Source organism: Xenopus tropicalis, chromosome 5 (genome assembly GCF_000004195.4).
Source record: "Xenopus tropicalis strain Nigerian chromosome 5, UCB_Xtro_10.0, whole genome shotgun sequence".
Lineage (NCBI taxonomy): Eukaryota > Metazoa > Chordata > Amphibia > Anura > Pipidae > Xenopus > Xenopus tropicalis.
The window spans coordinates 126,379,552-126,394,170 of NC_030681.2; the positions used below are offsets into that span (position 1 = coordinate 126,379,552).

General features: G+C 37.6%; 1 protein-coding gene across 6 annotated transcripts in view; it reads right to left on the minus strand.

Annotated features, from left to right (window-relative positions):
- Positions 1-1,683: 1,683 nt before the first annotated feature.
- Positions 1,684-14,619, minus strand: part of scly (selenocysteine lyase) — a 76,420-nt gene continuing 63,484 nt past the window's right edge. For 4 of the 6 annotated variants that reach the window (XM_031901672.1, XM_031901673.1, XM_012970358.3 and 1 more), the window contains 12 exons: positions 14,419-14,472; positions 13,278-13,390; positions 11,759-11,859; positions 10,682-10,847; positions 9,596-9,723; positions 8,513-8,677; positions 8,001-8,107; positions 7,793-7,829; positions 7,532-7,615; positions 5,977-6,076; positions 5,309-5,384; positions 1,684-4,180 (listed from right to left, as the gene is read on the minus strand). In XM_031901672.1, the coding sequence (XP_031757532.1) occupies positions 4,006-4,180; positions 5,309-5,384; positions 5,977-6,076; positions 7,532-7,615; positions 7,793-7,829; positions 8,001-8,107; positions 8,513-8,677; positions 9,596-9,723; positions 10,682-10,847; positions 11,759-11,859; positions 13,278-13,390; positions 14,419-14,472 (1,306 nt within the window). In that variant the 3' untranslated portion in view covers positions 1,684-4,005. 6 annotated transcript variants of the gene reach the window in all.

The window sequence follows — 14,619 nt, forward strand, 5'->3', positions numbered from 1 at the left end:
CTGGGTTCTAACTATGTACACTAAAGATAAACTAAAGATATTCAGGAAAAAATAAACTTGTGCCTTCTGTAGCTCTTCCCAGACACTTTTTGTCCTTATGGTGAAATGGGTATGGGATCTGTTATCCAGAAACCTGTTATTCTGAATTACAGAAGGACCATCTCCCATAGACTCCATTTTGATGAAATAATTCAAATTTTTTTTTTCCCTGTAATAATAAACCTTGTACTTGATCCTAATATATAATTAATCCTTATTGGAGTATATTCAATAATTAAATTATGTTTTTAGCATACATTAAGTACAGTGTTCCAAATTACAGAAATACCCCTTATCCGGAAAACTACAGGTCCCATTCCTATAGTCTGTCTTTCAATCTCTTCACCTAAAGATTTCTGCTCCGCTGATGTGCAATATAGATTTGGCTCAGGGGACACCTGGGAAGCCTGAAAAATGTCAACGTGGCATTCAGCAAACTGGACCTTTTGGCAGGCCCAATGAGATTTTCGGTTTTTGCCACTTTTAATAGCCCTTGTTTTGGAATGAGATGTGAGCTGATTGGTTGGCACTGTTATCTTCCAGCATTGGAAACCATAGTTCAGTCCAACCTGGGCACTACTTGCAAGGTGTTTGTATGTTCTACCTGTGTCTGTTTGGGTTTCCTAGCAAATCTCAGAAACAGGAACTGTTTTATAATTACAAAGAAAATGGAAATATGTTTGTAAATTATGAATTATTTGATTAACCTTCCCGTAATTCAGAACTATCTGTATACGATTTACAGATAATACCTGCACAATGGAAGCAAGACTGATCTGGCCAAATTAGCTACAAGCATACAAAAGATTGATCAATGCACATTCCCTGGTCCCCTGTATTATTAGTATTTAGTATCTATGCAAGTGCATGTACTTTCAAAAACATGGGTTTTTAGTTACAAAGTTATGATTAAGAAATTGACAAGCCATATGGTGGTCCTAACTAAGTATTTCTGGTCATATTTTTCAAAGGCTGGCACCTCCCTGCATGGTGGCATTTCTTGCAATAAGTGTCTCCTAAGCTGGGCGTTGGTCTTAGTTACAGGCTTGATCCTCCTCCGCCATCAACTTTTATAGGGAGAGAGACTGCAAAGAGCAAAGAATTTGTTCAACAGGCTTAATCCAACCCCACTTGGAATCTCCCAGAACAACATCCATTTTAAAAGGCATAAGACCACTATTAAATGGACAGGGTTGGGGTGCTACAACCACATAGAAGATTGCCCATTCTTTCAGCAAGATAATTGTGCTAAAGTACAGAAATACACAAAAAGGGGGTTGTGGGAGCCCTCAGAAGGCTAGGTAAGATATGCAAGTACATTGGAAGTGATCTCCAAAATTAGCAACAAGCATACAAAAGAGAAGGGACTGATCATGCACATTACCTTATCTCTCAATAGGTTTTCCTTGACGTAGTGTACTGGCTTGACAATTTTATAATCATAATTTTGTAACTAAAAACCCATTTCTTAAAATAGAAGCACCGTTTCTGAAATAATAACATTAATCTTCATTATCATCCTCTCAGAGTCAGGTTTTGATTGACAGGTCAAATAAATTGGTGTGTGCTCCCTTTGTCTAGGCCAAGTATAACAGAATAACTGACTCCAACACAAAGCTGCCTGCAGAGAAACCACACTGCTCATTGAGGGATTCTGTAGAGAAACTTTAATATATTATGAGAAGAAACTTATTATAATATTACATTTTCATTTTCACAATAGTTTCCCCACAAGGGTAAAGAAGCCTAAAATAAATTCTCTGTTCCAAACATGTTTTTTTCATAATAAACAGTCAACAGCCAATAATAAACCTCATTTGAGGGGATATTGAGTGGATAAACCGCAACTCCCAGTCCAAGCTAGCACTTCAACTCAGCTGTGGGTAGTGGCAAAGTATTAAATAGAGTAGAGTTAAATACAGTAATGTATCAGGTGCATTTAGTCTGCAACCCATTTTAAAGAAAAACACATACCGTGACTTTGAAGTTGGTCTTTATTTTTTATTTATTGGGTTTTTAAATTATTTACACAATTTAAATTAAATTAGATTTGAATGGGAAGGAATAGAAAAAAAAGAAGATAAAGGACATTATCTATTGGCTTTTTACTGCTACTCTCTTTGTCCAAGCAACTCAATAGGAACTGAAACGCTGGGTGGGGAGAGGCAGAACAAAAAGGTAAATTATTCAGAAACTACTACAATAATAGGTACAATGGATTAAACATACGAAAATGTGTTGCCAAATTAAAGATTTAAAATGAACACAACTGTTCCTAAAAGCATGGGTTTTACCTTTACAATAATGGCATTTTGCTTTACTACAATATTTAATGGGGAAAGTATTTTAAATATTTACTTTTCATTACCTTAATATTTCTGTAAAAACACATATGAAAAAAAGATTGTTGATTACTGAGTAGAATCCTGCGCGGAAAGGTTAGCGGTGCTGGCGTGCAGAGGATGCTGTCCATAGTTACAAGGAAATCAATATTCTTCAGAAAACCATTAATCATTAAGGAAACCTGCAGTGTCTGTTACCGTTTATTGTCTGACTGTTAAAGAAAAATTTAAATACGGTGTGGTTGGGCGATGGGTATACACAGCTTCAGTGTAAATAATGCACGTGGTGACAGAGTGCTCAAAACTCAATCAGTATCCTTTGCAGTGGCTGCTGGGGGTGGAGAGCTATGGCTAGGAGTGGGTCTAAATATATATATAGTAAGGTTTGTGTTATATTTTCCATTGAATTGCTTTAAATAAGAGAGGCCTGCAGAATAAGTTAATAAGATATGAATTAAAGGAATGTTTCAGTGTTAGTGTAACCCTATGGCTGCTGACTCTGCTGAGCTAATAGCCTGGTATTAGCAGCTAAAATGGCAATGTCTCAGAAACCACCAAAAATAGAAAATTAATGTGATTTGCAAAAGGCCTGCACGTAGCACAGTAAGGTTTACATCAATTTATTTTTGGAGTTTAGATCACTTTTAATGTAAATTCTATTGAAAAACCCGCTATCTAGAAAGCTCCAAATTATGGGTAGGCTATCAACCATAGAGCCTATTTTAATTAAATAATCATTTTTACAAAAAAGTCCCTTTTCTCTGTAATAATTAAACAGTACCTTGTACTTAATGATAATTAAGCTATAATTAATCCTTATTGAAGGCAAAACAGTCCTATTGGGTTTGTTTAACGTTTAAATGATTTTTAGTAGGCTTAAGGGGGATTGTAATAAAAACTGCAAGCCATGCGTAAAATGGCATTTTTGCAATTGTTTAGCGCTGCTCGCAATGTAATAACGCTCACTAAACTTTTATTACATTGCGAATGTTTAACACCTGAAGATGGCGTAAATCTTAATTTGAAAATAAGTTAAGAAGTTTTATTACATACACTGCGCACTCCTGCAAACAAAAAAAATCACAATAGCAAACCTACTGTCACAGGACATGCAAAGGGTTTGCAAACAGTATTTTTCTGTTGGCCAAATGTCAAATTTGTGGCAAAGCTAAAATTTTGTCTCACTGCAACCGTTTTTTTCCGTAAGTGACATATATTACATTCCCCCGTTAAGGTATGGAGATCCAAATTACCGAAAAACACCTTATCTGGGAAACCCCAGCTCCCAAGTATCCTGAATAATAGGTCTCACTCCTGTATTTAAGGTACAAATAAAACTGAATTACATACACAAGTGCATTAAGACTAGAACAATCCAGTTGAATAAAGTGCAAAATTATAAAATATTTCCTAGTGTACGTTTTAAACAACTGAAGCCAGTTCAAGTAGCAATAAATAGAAGCAATAAAAATTAGAGGCGATTTTCTCCACACTCTACCAGTACAGAGAAACATTGTTCAAAAAACTAGCTTGTATTTTGTATTTGCTTTGTTCTTTAGCACCTTAACTGGGTAGGTATTTATCCCTGAGAATGCTAACAGCAATGGTCCGGCTCGTCTCAAGATCAAGGCAGCTTTTTTAGGCTTTTTTTATTCACTCCAAGTAGCTGGGCTGCTTGTTCCAGGTCTCTGACGATCAAATCCACATCATCCTGAGATGTTTCTCGGCCCACACTAAGACGAACTGCAGATGTCGCAGCCTCTTGTGGCACTCCACTGTTCAGCAGCACAGGTGATGGTCTGAGGGGGGAGAATACATAGTTACATAGGGATGAAAAAAGAAAAAAAGTCCATCAAGTTCAACCCCCTCCAATTGAACCCAGTACATAAGCCTATACTGACCTATCTATACACTCACATACACAAACCATATATTCCAACATCAATACTAATTGTAGATTTTAGTATCGCAATAGCCTTGGATACTATGTTTGTTCAAGAAATCATCAAAGCCCCTCTTATAGGTATTAACAGAATCTGCCATCACAACATCAATCGAAGGACATTCCCCAACCTCCCTGCCATCACCATGAAAGGCCACCTACACTGCTATGATCATTAATAAGAGCCATATACAGTATTAACTGAGAAGCTATCCAAGAAAATGATTCACCATTTGCCATTCTACATCTATTGTCAATGCAGAAAAATGTCAGAGTATAGCAGTATAGTTATTTCATGGAACTTTGTTATTCCCTTTTTACAGTATTTCAATTGATCAAGGCTAGGACTAGGTATGCCCATCAGTACAAGAGAGAAAGCATATAATGTAGCATTAGTAATTTAGCTTTGGAACAGTAAAGCCCACTGCAACTCCACTGTAGTATTAGTGTCTCTGATTTCTGCTGTGTGAGGTGAACATATTCCCTTTGGCATTACTCTTGGCATTTTCACTGGCTCCTGCTGCTATAATATGTCTTCGGCTGCACATTTTTTTTTATTAACTATGTATATGGCAAAGATTTTTCTATTATTGTGAACTGTTAGATTTGTGAATGCTCTACAACAACCACATTAAGTGCTGAAATAACCCAGTAACCACACCTAGGTGGATGCATATAGCTTAACTTCCTTGTATAGTCAAGTGTTTCCTTTTGATAAACAGGTGTATATCTCCTGTTTGGTATCTTTCTTTATACATTTACAGTTATTGAAATCAATATGAAGGGGAGTAGAAATATATGCAGCCATGTATCCGGAAATGCCAGTGTCCATAAATCAATATAAAGAGGAGTAGAAATATATGCAGCCATGTATCCGGAAATGCCAGTGTCCATAAATTAATATAAAGGGGAGTAGAAATATATGCAGCCATGTATCCGGAAATGCCAGTGTCCAGTTGAAATGTGAAGCAGAACTGTGGCTCACCTGTCCCCCCGGTCTGAATGACACGCTGCTCCAATGCTAGCCTGAAGGTACTGACAGTGAGAGAGCCACTCGTGCCCTAAACAGAAAGACATATGAGCAGTGGTTAGTAGCATGGAAGAGCAAGAAAATCAGCAAAGGATTTTAAGTTTCCAGCTTAATTTGATTTAATTGGCCTGTTACTGACCTCAAAAGCTGTCTGCACTCTGCCACGCCCAATATCTGTAACTTTACCCATTGGAATTTAACCGACTGCTCTTAGCACTTTTCTGCAAACTTCCTCAACCCCCTCTAGCACTGAACCCTTGTTTCCCACAATCAAGCTCTGAAACCTCTTTAAGTAAACTTACTCATCCTAGCTCTCTGTCCTCTCTTTCTGCAATGAGAAATGTATTCACACACCAATGGTTCTTCCCTAACTAATCACACACATCTCTCTTTTCACACCAGCTGCTGTACTTTATCCAAACGCTGTATTTTTTTTGCTTTCCTGTCCTCTGAAAGTGAAAGTTCAAAGTTGTAGGGACATTTTCACCTCTTATTGGTCTAGGAACTGTACTGAATTCCTTTACTCTACTGCAGACTATGATTATTATATTTAAACATGATATGACAGAATAATTATCAGGAAAACAATCATCTCAGAAATCTGATGTAGATGAGAGAGGTACCAAGCATAGCAGGTTTCAGAAGTGACACGTTGCAGGTGTTGGGAAGGCGTTCGGCTCCAGGGAACCTAGAGTTTAATCGGATTCGGTCTTCAAACACAGCCTGTAAGCGTAGACACAACTAGTTTATAATATTAAGGTCAACGTTTAAACTCTGCTCGGTATATAACATTTACACTAAGCTTTACATTGTTGGATAGGATCTGCTTCCAATCAGCCTCAAGAGCGTTAAGGTCGCCATACACGGGCCGATTAAAGCTGGCAACAGATGTCAGAAGCATATCGGCCCCTATGGGAACCTCAGACGGGCCTGCCCAACCAATATCTGGTCAAAAGTAACCATGTCGATAGGGCAAGTTTAAAAATTCCTTTGGGCCTAGGAGAACATTGGCTCGTTGTTCCTTGCCCCAAAGGCTTATATCGCAGTCAGCTCTTGGCCTGATATCAGATCATTTATCATGAGCCCAAACCATCCATATACATGAGACCTTTAAATGAAGCTAGGTTTTATTAACACATTTAAACTGCTCCACAGTGCTATAGTGGTGACCCCTACACCACTCTGTGTGATACTTGGTGTTGCAGATGGTGTTGGCAGGCTTTTGTGCAGCTGCTTGCCTATAAAAAAAGCCATACTCCAACAAATTTTGGTTAAATAGTGCATATAAGGTGTAATGAGTGTGCAGTACAGTTCCCCCTTGTGGCAGTGTTACATAGCAGTAGTATTTAGTATATTGCATTTAAATTACAGCCATATTTTATGTTTTCCAGGGGACAGATAAAAGTAAAATGCAGAAAAACATAAAATGCACCAAAATGCAAAATCAGAGTTTGCCTGTAAAATTAGAGTAAATTGCAAAAAGATGACTAAATCTTCCCCAAAAACATTCACATGAAATAAACATGGAAACTGGGCCAAAATTATGATGTAAAATGTAGGAAAAATCTAGGGAATGCTCTGTTTGAAATGCATTAAACATGAAGCGACTGCAAAAAACCATAAAATCTAACAAAACAAAAAATGAAGGGATGTAACATTGTGGTTTAGCTGTATGTGTCTGAATCGTTTCTGCTACTGTTGCTGCGATCATATCCTTGCAGTTCTATGTAATGCATTTTACATTACTCAGGGTTCACTGGAAGTGGTATCATACATTTATCTAGGTCACTGCTGTGTCAAGAAGAAAAAGCCACATAGGTCACATGAAGGAATCAGGTAAGGTAACTGTTCACTGTATAATAAAGAATACCCCACCCCGAGCAAGTATATATCCAGGATTTAGGCCCCCTCGTTATACAGAGAGGCAGCTAATGCTCGACTAATGAATGTAAAGCAGCCTTCTATGCAGGCGACTACAATTCTGATTCTGAGTTATTGTTTCTGGGAAAACAGGTTAGGATGATGCTACACATACAGTATTCCAAACACATGCAACTATGCTGTCACATCATAGGGTGAAGTTTAAACTGAATATCCATTTGCAAGCATAGCATGTGCACAACTAGTGTTCCAACAATCTGAGAATTTCTTCATTAGTATGAATCTGATTTTTCTCACCTCCAGTCTTTCCTCCAGATAATCCCGTATGCGTCTCATGTGAGCCTCATAAACAGCACAATGTAAGAACACAAGCTCTGCAGCCTACAGGGACCAAAGTGTGTTCGATCAGTCAAAGGTATTATGCAACAACTATACACAAACACATATATTAATTTTGTGTGGCACCCCCCAACATACACTCAGTTTTGTGCCTTTATGGTTGACGAAGACCCAACTAAAAGCAACGTATCCGAAAATATCAATGTCTTGCAGCCTTACCTTTCCAAGCCCAGCTATCATTGGTGTGTTCTCTGTTCTGAAGAAAAAAACAAACAATGAGTGAGATACAGGTCAACATAAGCACACTGTCAAAAAGCTGAAAGCCAAGCCTGGAGGTTCTATGGAGATTGTTAGAGCAAACTATGTTGGGTAACAATCTATTTATTTTAGCGCAGTGCAGAAACAGGGATCTGATTATTCCATTTACCCTGGGCGGAAGTTGCGCTCCTGTCCTCCTCCGTAAAGCATGGGAAGCAAAGAAGAATGCTGCCCAAGGCCTCTAACATACAGGGCTCCAATACGTGGCCCGTAAAACTGCAATAACAAACGGAAGATGAAACATGAAATATTCCCTCTCACACAAAAATGCCAACCTTTCTGTACCCAACAGCTCCTGAAGCACAGCAGCTATTTGCACCGTAGTTGCTATGATGAGTAAACAGGAAACTTCATCTGTAGTTTTAACCCTATATTGTTAAGAGAATAGCACATTGTCTGCAATGACATATTAGTATGACTATATAAGTGAGACCATTGGGTGTATTCTTGTGCACTATAATTAACTTGTTTACCCTGAGATGCAATAAATAACATAAATGGAGACTAAGAGAGACCAAGGAAAGCATCATTATTTTGGGTATAAGATCTCACCAAAGACCCGGAACAGCAAAAGGACTATTCAAAGTAAAATGTATAATTATTGTCCAATTGTCTAAATACCTTGTGTCCAACAATAGTGAGATAATTCACTCCCAGTTCTTGCACATCCACTTCCACCTTTCCCAAGGCTTGGGCAGCATCGGTGTGCAGTAGGATCTTGGGTAGCCCTTGTGCAGATCGCTCTTTTGACATGGAAGCCAGGCACTGGGACAGCTCACCCACAGGCTGCAGAAAGCAAGTAAGTAAATTGTATTAATATAAACAACAAATGGAGATAACACTTTAGGGCTTCAATCTCCACATATTATAAAAGACAAAATATTTGCCCAAGAGTAACAAAACATACCAACCAAAAAGATGTTTCCTGTTTTGTTTTTTATAAAGGTTTTTATATTTGCATTTGTAACATAAAAACAACAATAAACAATATAACACTGGTTCTATAAACATATTTCATTTTTGTGTCTGACATCCAATACACCTATATCAGTTGGTGGTGACCGATTTGGGATGGTGTTCAATCACCTGCTAGAGATGACGTAGGACTTTAAGGTTTCCAGTGCAGGGAGGGGCCACCATATAATGTTAGTCTATAGCCTCAACCTGTTGCAATTTCAAAAACAACATCATCCACAAAGCCAAATAGGCATACCTTAGATGTGAGGGATGTTGTGTTCTGAATATGGTCTAGGACCTCTTTCCAAAAGTGGTATAATTGGCATAGCCATATCAGATGAAAGTAGTCAGTCTCAGGGGCGCCAAATCTGGGGCAACAAGATGAGTCTTAGGTTCCTATAGAATATAGCGGTAAGGGAGCCAGATAACACATGTGGATGATTTTAAATTGGATTAATATGTCTCTTGTGGAAATCAAATAGTCGTAGGCCCTGTCTGTTGCTTCCTCCTGATTTTCATCGTCATGCTCTGGTAGGTCTGGACACCAAGCAGTGTAAGCTGTGAGGAAGGGAGACTGGAGGGTAGAGAGAAATAGGGAGTATAGTGTGGTGATAAGGGTTTTGGAGAGTAGTTTCAATGTTGGTAAGGGCACTATGGTACTTTGGAATTGCTGCCGGAAGGCCTGTTGACAAGGAAAAACTCTGCAAAAAACAGGTCCTGCAATATGTAGCAAAAAAAAAAAATTACCATAATGACTCCAGTTTCATTGTTTGCCAACATGATGGACACCAGACACGTATTGGGACGTACAGCAGAAATTATATCTTCAACCTCTATACGGCCCGTGACAGTAGAGACTGGGACAAATGTAATTTCTGTGGGCCCCAAAAATAAATAAAATGATACTTTTAGACAGTATTCTATAGTTTCTCAAGGTCAGTATGGTACACAACAATGATTACATTTAACGTTTGCATATTTTGTGATATTAGAAAGGGATGAAAAAAATACACATGGGAAGGGATGTTGCCATACTTCATGCCTTGCCTGAGGCATTCTCCTCTCAATCAATGAACATCACCTTCAAGTAGTCATAAATGAATTGCGCTGGTCTCAGGAAAATAGATCAGCTCCAACTTATACACATAAATGTATGTATTTAGAAAATAAATATTTTCCTGTGATACTAAGAGAATACTAAAAAGTTATAAACAGCTGGTGATCTCAAAAAGCAACCATACCACTTTAAGAACACCTTTGTTACTGAAGGTCTGAAGGTTACAACAAGCTTTTTCATACAGCAGCAACAGAAGAAACAATGAGGCACCATTTCCCATGCAACACTAGATGGCACCACTGCTGCATCTTTCTAACTGGTTAGATGGTGTCCTTTTATACTTAAAATTCACAAAACTAAGGCTGCACTTATTATTCTGTATCAATATAAAAAGTATTAAAATTATTACTAACACTACATTCCCCAAGCATGCCTCTCACACTAGGGATTCTACTAGCTTAGTCCCCCAGCTGGAAAACACAACAATATTTATTTTACTTTGCTTTAATTTGCTTTACTTTTAATACAAAGCATGCATGGATAAAACTTCAATACAGTACAATAAAACCCATGACACACATAGCTACAAATTCCATTTGGTGTTACACTTATAATGTAAGGAGCATATGGTACAGTTTGCATTTGTGCCTTGCATTTTCATAAATCTAGAACTAAAAGCAAAGTTTACCCAACACCCTTGTTCAGCAATTACATTGGCGGTGGATTAAATTCCACTGCTTACACTAACCACAAATAGAAATTCTGTTGTCACTTACCAGCTCTATGTGTCTTTTGTAGGTGTAGGAGTGGCAGAGCCACAGAGTCATGCTCTACATTTGATGTAATGATGTGTGGCAATGCCAAGGCTACCCTGTTATTCTGCCTTTCTTTAGATGTACTGTTAAAATTCTCCACAGTAGAGAAAAGCACCATATTGTTAGCCTATAGGATAAAATAAATTGTTGGTGGGATCATTTGCAGCTCAACAACAGCTTGAGGAAGGAGTTCACTGAGGTATAAGCCTATTGTCCTACACTGAATGCAAAAGCAAAGAAAGTATTACTAACTCCTTCTCTAACTAATAGTAGAAACTACAAAATATGTATACACACTGGCTGATTGTACTATTTGTTGAACTGACATGATTGAGACTGATAACCACTTTTTGTCCCCTTGTCAGCGCAAATTAGTCACAGGAAACCAGCCATACAGGAACAAGACTATGAGTTAATTTGTGCTTATGGCCATTACAAAGAAGCATAGCTGCCCTCCATGTTTGCATGCAAGGTTTGCTATGATCAGGCTTCTAAAAGATCCAACAAAATAACAGTGGCTACACTCTATAATAGAGGAGAAAATCAGAAATTATGGCCTATAAATTAACATATGTTAACATAACATTAACATATGTTCAAATACATTAAACACCTATCACAGAAGAGTGGATATAACTGAATATGTGTTAATACAGGTACAGGACCTATTATGCAGAATGCTTGAGACCTGGGGTTTTCTGGATAAGGGATCTTTACATGATTTGGATCTCTCCATACTTTAAGTCTGCTAAAAACATTTAAACATTAAATAAACCCATTGGGGTTTTTTTGCCACCAATATGGATTCATGCAACTTAGTTACCATCAAGAAAAAGGTACTGTTTTATTATTACAGGAAAAAGGGAAAAATTTAATTATTTGTTTACAATGGAGCCATAATTCAAAGCTCTCTGGATAACAGGTTTTCAGATGAGGGGGTCTCATAATATGTTTGTATCAGTGTCTGTACCACTTCCAAATGGTTGGCTTGCTATGTCTGAGCATATATTGAATACATTTTTTTGTTGTTGGCTTTACCTCTGTGCCCCCAGAGGTAAAAATAATATCTTCAGGTTTTCCTCCCACCATCTTGGCAACATGAGCCCTTGCTGTGTCTATCAGCTCCTTGGCTTTGCAACCTGCAAGTGGAATGTAACAAAACATTTGGCAAAAACACAAATATAGTCAGAAATACATTTCTCCTATGAAATTGACTTCACAATTTTTAGAAAACAACACCATAGGCATAAAAATTCTCCACATGGTACTGTTTTTTATTTTAAAGCATAAGCTTTTATCCAATTACACTTGTTTAATAAAAGTAAGGATATTAGAGGTCACAGGGGAGTTCCATGTCTATATAAAGGTACAATTCTGCAGGTTGAGTTCTTTTATACAGGCCATGAAGCTATAAGGTGGCTTAAAATATGTCCGCATATACATGAGCAGACAGTAATTTGTGTGTGTACAAAACAGATGTACCAAAGCTAGACTGGATGATTAAAGATCATGTCAACCAAAAACTAAAATTTATCCTAATAAAATAAAACATAATTCTAAGCAACTTTGCAATATACATTCATTACAAATTTGTAGTGGTTTTTAAATTATGTGTTTGCTATTAAAAGCAGTATGTGTCTGTCCTTTTCTAGTCTCTCAATCATGTTTTATTAGCCAAAAAAATATTTTTTGGGTTATGTTTTTTATTAAGCATAAAATAAATTATTTAAAGAAAAAAAAATATTTTCAATCTATCTATTTGTGACTTTTCATCCTTGAGGCAAATGTGTTCCTGAAGATGCCCATGAGCAGGCTCAAATCAGGCTTATCTGAATGATTTGTTTCCTAACAGAAGCCTACGCAGACCATTCAGTTAAATGCGCTGATGCGGTGGGATTTTCAAACCTGTCCCAATACAAATGTGCACATTTTTTGGCAGATTTTAGTCAGGCAGACCGTTTGGCTAATAAGCTTCCCACTAAGTCTGGAGGGTCTAATTCCGAAGGTTTTTATTGATCTATATGTACAGCTTAAGCTGCCAAACGTGATCCTATGTGATAAAGTTCGCTCTGGTAAGAACCAATACACAAGTGAATCACTGTGTTTTAATTCATTTAAATACAAGAAACCACTATTGACATCCTTGGAAGATTGTAGTAACAGGATATCTAATGCCTACTTTGCCCGAAAGTTGGCCATACATGTTACAATTACGATCTTTCCTGGGACCATTGTAACATTAGCCTTTAAGGACTGGTTCCTCTGTGTTACACTACTGATTAGCGAGTGTTGTTGGAGCACCCCTTCTTGCAAAAGTCACTCAGGGAAATCTATTAGGACAACTTTATGCTGGCAGGCATTTTTTTTCCATTTCTGGAAGTCATATGAAGGGCACAACTCCAGAGCCCTGACAAATTATCCAACTTACAGGGATGGATAAGAATGAATTGCAGTGTATGCATAAAGTTAACCTACATATGTAATAATAATTCATACTTGACAATGTAAAAGCACAATTTGCTTATATGTGCACAGTATATGGGATCACTCTCACTACCTGCAGTGTAGCTGCTGCTTGGGTTGCCCCAGGCTTCTCGCAAAGCTTCTTCCACAGCTTTAACCACTTCTGTGGCAGGAGGCGTAGTAGCATTGTAGTCAAGGTAAATCTTGCTGTGCATTTGCAGGAGAGTAAAAGATTGAAGAGAGACTGGCATCAGAATGCTTTTACTTTTTTTAGTATATTGGCTAAAAGATATTCAGGCTGGGCTTGCCTCCTGTAATGTATGGAATACATGTATTCCACTGTTTCCTCATGGCAGAATAGTTTATAGACATATTATTAAGCTCAGACAAAATGTCTGACTCTAATGTGAAGTTCTATTATCAACATATTTTTATAAAGCAAAAGTGCAGTAAAATATATAGTTAGAAAAACAGGTTTTGATTTTTCTCTTGTGCACCACTGCCTTAAGGCAGTATCTCACAACCCAACTGATTATGGGCCCCTGAGCTAGACATTTTGGGGACTGTATAATACAGGAGATCAAAAATGGAGCTGACCAGAGACCAGATTTGCCTCATGTACTGGCTCTACCCAGCTGAACAGCCAGCCACCAAATGGTGACATTCCAAAGGGAGAGCCAACCTGAACTAATATTGGGCCAGTCATTCCGTAGATAACCCTTTACTCTATCAATATGTGGCCAAGTATTACTTGGGAAAGAAAAAGGGTTTGTTGTTTTATATGCATGACAATAAAAGAGCTTCTTAAGGTTCCATTTATTATATAAATGCAAGTGATTATAAACTCCTGTTACTTTTATTAGCAATGCTTATTACAGTATGATGACATTATCTTGTGTTTTTATAATATCGAGGGCTGCAATATTGCTTGAATCAGAGGAAGTGCCTGGTTAGGAATACTTTTTTCTAACTTAAAGTTGATATATATATATATATATGTTCCATGGAAAGAAATTATATATCTGCACATGCAACGGTAAAATCCCTAGTAGCTATAAGTACAAGCACAAATAGCATTTCCTTCCAAGTAGAATTTCTATATCTACCTCAGCTTAGGAAACAAGTATAACATAATTTATGCCCAAATCAAGTCTGCATTTATGTTGAATTCATACCTACTGCTATTGCTGTGCTGTGCTTTGAAGTCAACAAAAAACATAGTTCTGACTACTCACTGTGGTAGATGGTTCTCGCCATTTTGTGATTCTGCATCTGCCATTACTGCAAATCTGCCAAGGAAGAGACAAAATGTAATGACAGAGTGATTAAGCAGCAATATCTTGCACAACATATAGAACAGAGGTGCAAACCACAACTGCCCCATAGTATGGACATTGCTTTCTAATCAAGGGATCAAGCCTCTGAAGAAGTGCGAA